At 37.9% G+C, this 5556-nt stretch overlaps 1 protein-coding gene across 3 annotated transcripts in view; it reads left to right on the forward strand.

Annotated features, from left to right (window-relative positions):
• The window catches only part of LOC106880379 (polypyrimidine tract-binding protein 1), a 67845-nt gene that overhangs the window by 41850 nt on the left and 20439 nt on the right, over positions 1-5556 (forward strand). For all 3 annotated transcript variants that reach the window (XM_014930277.2, XM_052974778.1, XM_014930276.2), the window contains exon 2: positions 1671-1695. In XM_014930277.2, the coding sequence (XP_014785763.1) occupies positions 1671-1695 (25 nt within the window). The remainder of the gene's footprint in view (positions 1-1670; positions 1696-5556) is intronic.

Consider the following 5556-nt stretch of genomic DNA (forward strand, 5'->3'; position numbering starts at 1 on the left):
CTCTCTCTCTCTCTCTCTCTCTCTCTCTCTCTCTCTCTCTCTCTGCCGTGTGTTTGTAAACACACGTCTACCCTCTGGTTACTCAAGTTTCTCCTAACACCCAGTTATGTGTTGTGGAGCCGTATTCATTTTTGTTGTTTTTTATTAAAAAAGGACACAAAATTGTGACAAGTTTCTGAAAATAAATGTAAACTTGTTTTAACATGTTGCATTGCTTACTGGACATTCGTGTGTGTGTGTAGATAAGCACTGCTTGAGCAGTGACAGTTTCACAGCGCTTACATAATATTAAAAAAAGCTCTTTACCTTCTCTCAATTAATGTCTGCGCTTAGTGACTTATGTGTTCGTGTGTGTGTGTGTGTGCACAACCCCCTTGCGTACCTGTATTGTCGTTTCTGTGTGTGTCGTAGTAATAAGCGTTGAAATTTTCCTGTGTACTCAATTGATTTTATTTTTATACATTAATACATAGCTCTGTGTGTGGGAGAGGGAGACAACACAATCGATCGTTGACAGGTGCTGCACCCCCAACCATACTGTCTGTCTGTGCGTATGTATTTTATACAGACACACACACACACACACATCTCCTACCTGAGTGCCTCACCTTGAAAGTAAAGAACGATTTCCTTTTCTGATGACCCTGTCCTTACCTCTCGTTCCTTCCCCTTTACCTGGTCACTCCTGCTGTTTGTTAATGGTCGGAGTGCCATTAGTAGAGAGATTGTTTTAATCTTGTGCAATCAGAAAGGGTGTTTTGCTGTTTTAAATTACAAAAGTGTAATTGTCTCCGGTTTGTATCGTTCATGAGAGGGTTGGGTATATAATTTCTTCCTGAACTACAAACATTATGACTGTGTGTGTGCATATCTGTAATTATTTGTGCGTAATATATTCTTTAGGGCTGTATAATGTGTATGTATATGTATTTATTATGTAGCGTGTCACCTTTTTATTGCTTCGTCACTCTGTACCTGTTAAGTTTTAATGCGACGTAATTGACTCGTTATATTACAGTGTGGATTATATCAGAGCTATTGGGTTTTTACTAAATTTCGTTCATTAAAAGGATTATAAGTCTTGTTTGGGATGTCCCCTTGTCAATTTTGGTGGCGTATACAATTTCCCTTTAATTGAGCCTTACCAGAAAGTATATTTTAGAATCGGTGAGGTGGCATGTATTTGAAGCAGGTGTGATTGACTGGATGTCTGTATGTATGTTTGGTTGGATTTCTTTCTCTATTAAAAAATGTAGGGTAAAATGAGGGAGTGGGGGGAGGGGACACCGGAAAATGTTGCTTTGTCTACATTGTAGGGGAGATAAATGTTACGATACTTCGCGTGCCACAATTTTTTTTTTTTTTTAATCTAAAAAATATTAATTTCGCAGCTGTTTCCTAAATTTTTTGTCTTTTACATTTTTAAGACTTTTGAATTGTATTGACGTTACTTTTAATAATTTTATTGATTATAGATGCTCATTATTTTTTTTTTTTTGTCCAGTAAGGGAAATAACTCCTTCTCGGATGTTATCCGACTTGCTTCCCTTGATATTTGTTCCGAGTGCTCTCCCTTGAACTATTCTGAAGGTTTTAACTATAAAGGGGAGGGGGGTTTTCCAATTTTATTTATAATGTATTAATGGGTTGTTGTTTTTCTTTTTTTGCAGGGATTTCCTGTCGTCTGGAACAAAGGTAAAGGCGATTTTTATTATTGTTTCGTGTTTTATTTTACGTTTATTTTATTAAAATATGTTAACTACTTGGTCGTAATAAACTTTCATTAGTGCCTGAACTGTTTGTATGTAGGATTACTGCTGTGGTTACTTTTAGAAGTTTTGTCAGAGGACAGATACAGTCTGTGTGTGTGCTATATATATAAGGTAAATAAAGATGTTCTTTGTTCTTGTGGCTGTTGTATGTTTTTAGATAAAACGTTGGTCAAGTAAGTTAATGGACACATCAGCAGCAGCTTGTCGGGGGCGACCATGTGCTGACTAAATATTGACAACCTCTTTTTATTATAGAGAACAATGGGTCTTCATGTTGTTTACAGCTTTCTCGGTAGACTTTCTCTCTCTCTCTCTCTCTCTCTCTTCAGATACTGGCGACATTAAAGATAGGGCAATACAAAATGTATTCTCTCTATCTATCTATCTCTATATATAATGTAGCTGTTGGTTGTTAGCATTTGGGGAAGTATGGCCGTTTCCCATCAATAACTGCTTAAAAGCGAATTTGATTGATGTTCAGAAAACATTTTCTGTTTAATTATTTAATAAATAATAAGGCCTGTGTTGTTCCAACTGGTAGTTGCTAGTTAACTGCAGCGTTTCCAAACTTTTCATCAACGAGGCCCACTTTCTAAGGCATTCCAAGGAAACTGACTTGAGTTTTTTTTTTTTTTATGGAAAATCGTCTTGAAATAAATATAGCAGTGTGGCTTTCATTGTGTAGTACGTGCTTATGCATTTTACATTTTAATATCCCAAAGTAAGTGACTCCTAGACTGGAAACTAGTAATGTGTCTTTCAGATTTCGTCATATTTAGCAATGACAGTCTTGGGGAAAAGCAGTTAGGGACCCCGTAGTCGTCGTCACTCTTGTGCCTCATTAGTAGTCGTCATCCTGCTGGGTGACACCCTTGGCATAAATCTGTTGCTATTAGTGTTAGGAGGAGGTAGTGATTGGGTCACTCCCATCAAGTTGTGTGTGTGTGACATATTCAGAATTAATTGTTGGTTGAGGGAGGAGGGAAGTTACATAAGGGTCCGGCTGTCCCTTCATGAGTAGGACGTATTACATTTTAACGTAGTGATGCAGCTCTAAACCCACGGTAAAGTAACGAACGTGAGCTTTTGTTGTAAGGTCTAATCTTTGTAAATATGTGTGTTAGGATGAGGGCTGATTTTTAGATAAAATCCAAGTTTGTAGTGAAACCACCTCCATCCTCGTTCACTGCCACTCCACTTTGGTGTCCAAGTGGAAACAGACCTAACCAACAGGTCTCCATTGTTCCTTCAAGTACCAATATCCTGTTGTGTCTTTCTGAATCCTTATCAGCTTCACCAAAACTTTATTAAGGAGTGCTTCATCCTTTGTTTTTAACATTCCAAAACATTTTCTTTTCTCTATTTTATTGTCGGTGTAAGTTAAGGACCAACCCACACTTTTTTATGGGGGGGGGGGTTATACTATACAATATTTGTATCGTTATTCTGAAATAATCTGGGAACCTATTTCACAAGGTTTTAAAGAGAAATGTTTCTGAGACTATAAGAATAGGATGTAAGGCCTGAAATTGGTGATTGGTGTTTGCTTGTACTTTATTTTATCGACCCTGAAAGGATGAAAGCTAAAATAGGCCTGCGTGAGATTTGAACTCTGAATGAAAATAGCCAAAAGAAAATCTACTACAATGGCATTTTTCCCCGACATTCTCTGTCTCTCTCTCTCTCTCTCTCTCTCTCTCTAACATGGAGGTGTGATAATATATTCGTGATTGCTCTGTTAAAAGTTGTATTATTTCTGTTCTGTGTAAAAAATGTCCCAATAGTTTGTATGAGTGATGTTTTAGCAAAAAGTCATTTCCTCTCTCTCTCTCTTTAATATTTTATATCGCTGTTTGCTAGATTCTATGTTAATTGCTTGCCTTCTCTTCTTTATTGCAAATAACATTGCTAAATGTCAACACATTTTTCGAAATTATGTTAAAATGTCTGAGTGGTGCTGCTCTGCCGGCGACGGCAGTGAGGTGGGGGAGGGCCTCAGAAAAGCGAGCTTTATACAGATTAATTTGTCTTAAATGTCATAAGATGACTGGGATATTGTAATTGGCAGCATTTTGTGTGCTACTGGATGGAATATGATGGTTGCTCAGTTTTGAGTTGGTGAGGGCTGGGGGGGGGGGCTAACCCCCACCATACTTCCCCAAAGCAGAATGTTGCTCTTTGTGGTCTTTTTAAACTTCCATCCCAACACGGCTTTTTTAATACATGTGTGCGGTACAGGGAGTTGATTAATTCTCGATCTCCTAGTTAAAGGGTTGGAGTACACCCGAGATTGTCACGGGTCTGTTGTGATTATACATCTACCTGGTCGGCAAAGGGAACTTCATGTGCTAGAAATAACTGAAGGCAAACCTTCAGAATTGAATGGTTGATTATATAAGCCTTAGATATATTGTCTAGATGATAGATTCATCGGGGTGATCATAATTGGAACTTCTTCGATTACAGGTTTACTGTACAGGACACTTAGTGTGGTGTTGTCATAGATATTGTTTGATGAGAGATTTTACTGGATCCAAACGGATCTTGGTGTAAATGACCACTTTTTTATGCTTAGCGTGTATCTCGGGGGGTCCCCTCCATATCTCTATGTACCAGATAAAATCTGCTTGGCTTGATGGCCCCTATGCTACCTCTGAGTTTGTTCTACGGTCCATTGAATGAAACTAGAAAACTTAAAACAACAAAAAAGATTGTGTATTAGGAGTTTAAATGGTAGGGCGTGATGAACTCTGCGATTTTGACCATAACATTCCAAGGGAAAGAACGGTAAATCTGTAGTTTAGCGCCGCAGCCAGGGGTACGGAGTTCGCTCGACCGTTATCGTGGTCCCTCTGTGTCCCTTTGCTTGATGTGTGTGTACTGAACCCGCCCTTGCTCTTTTTTTTTTTTTAACGTTGATTGCTTTTATCTTTCCATTGAACTCCTCACTCACCCATCCCCCTTCTCTTGTCCCATCGTACTCTGTCACCGCAACCGTTTTGGGCTTTGTGTGTGTATAAACGTTGCTGGTGAACACACTTCCTCATTGCTCATTAACCTCCTCCCCCTTAATTTCTTATGTTAATTATTTCATTAGCATCTACTTTTGGCAATTAATAATATTTGTTCTGGCATGTCGTCCCCCTCCCCTCATTAGCTTTCATTTTCATTTTGTTCATTTTTTTTTTCAATTACTTTCTTCTTCATTGTCACGTATTATTACTGTTTGTTAGTATTGTTTCATTATCAGGTTTACATCATTAATTTTGTTTTTCTGTGTTTTTTCTTTTTTTTTTCCTCCTTTTAATAATTGTAATTGATTCTCGACGCCGCCGCCACTGTACACTCCCTCCATGTCCCACACCCTCTTACCTTTTCTATCTCTTTTGTTTGTTTGTTTGTTTCTTTCCCATTTCATGTTCTACTTATTTATTCATGCTGATATTAAAGCTGGAATGTGGACACTTCGGTAATGCTTTACCACATGGGACCTTTCGCTCTCCTCCTCCTCCTCCCTCTATTTACCTATGTTTTTACCTTCCCTCTCCACCACCTCCCTCATATTTGCCGCCTTTTCTCTCGAAATGAATGCGCAGAGAAGAGAGAGAGGTGCAGTTTCTTGAATGTTAACTTTTACATATTTCACTGGAAACGATCGCATGTATATATATATATATATATATATATATATATATGAGGATATATATCTTCGTATATAATATTTAGAGTATGTACTCTTGTGTGTGTGTGTATGTATAATTTAAAATATGAAGTGTTTCTGGTG

The sequence above is a fragment of the Octopus bimaculoides genome, chromosome 19, assembly GCF_001194135.2.
Source record: "Octopus bimaculoides isolate UCB-OBI-ISO-001 chromosome 19, ASM119413v2, whole genome shotgun sequence".
Classification (NCBI taxonomy): Eukaryota; Metazoa; Mollusca; class Cephalopoda; order Octopoda; family Octopodidae; genus Octopus; species Octopus bimaculoides.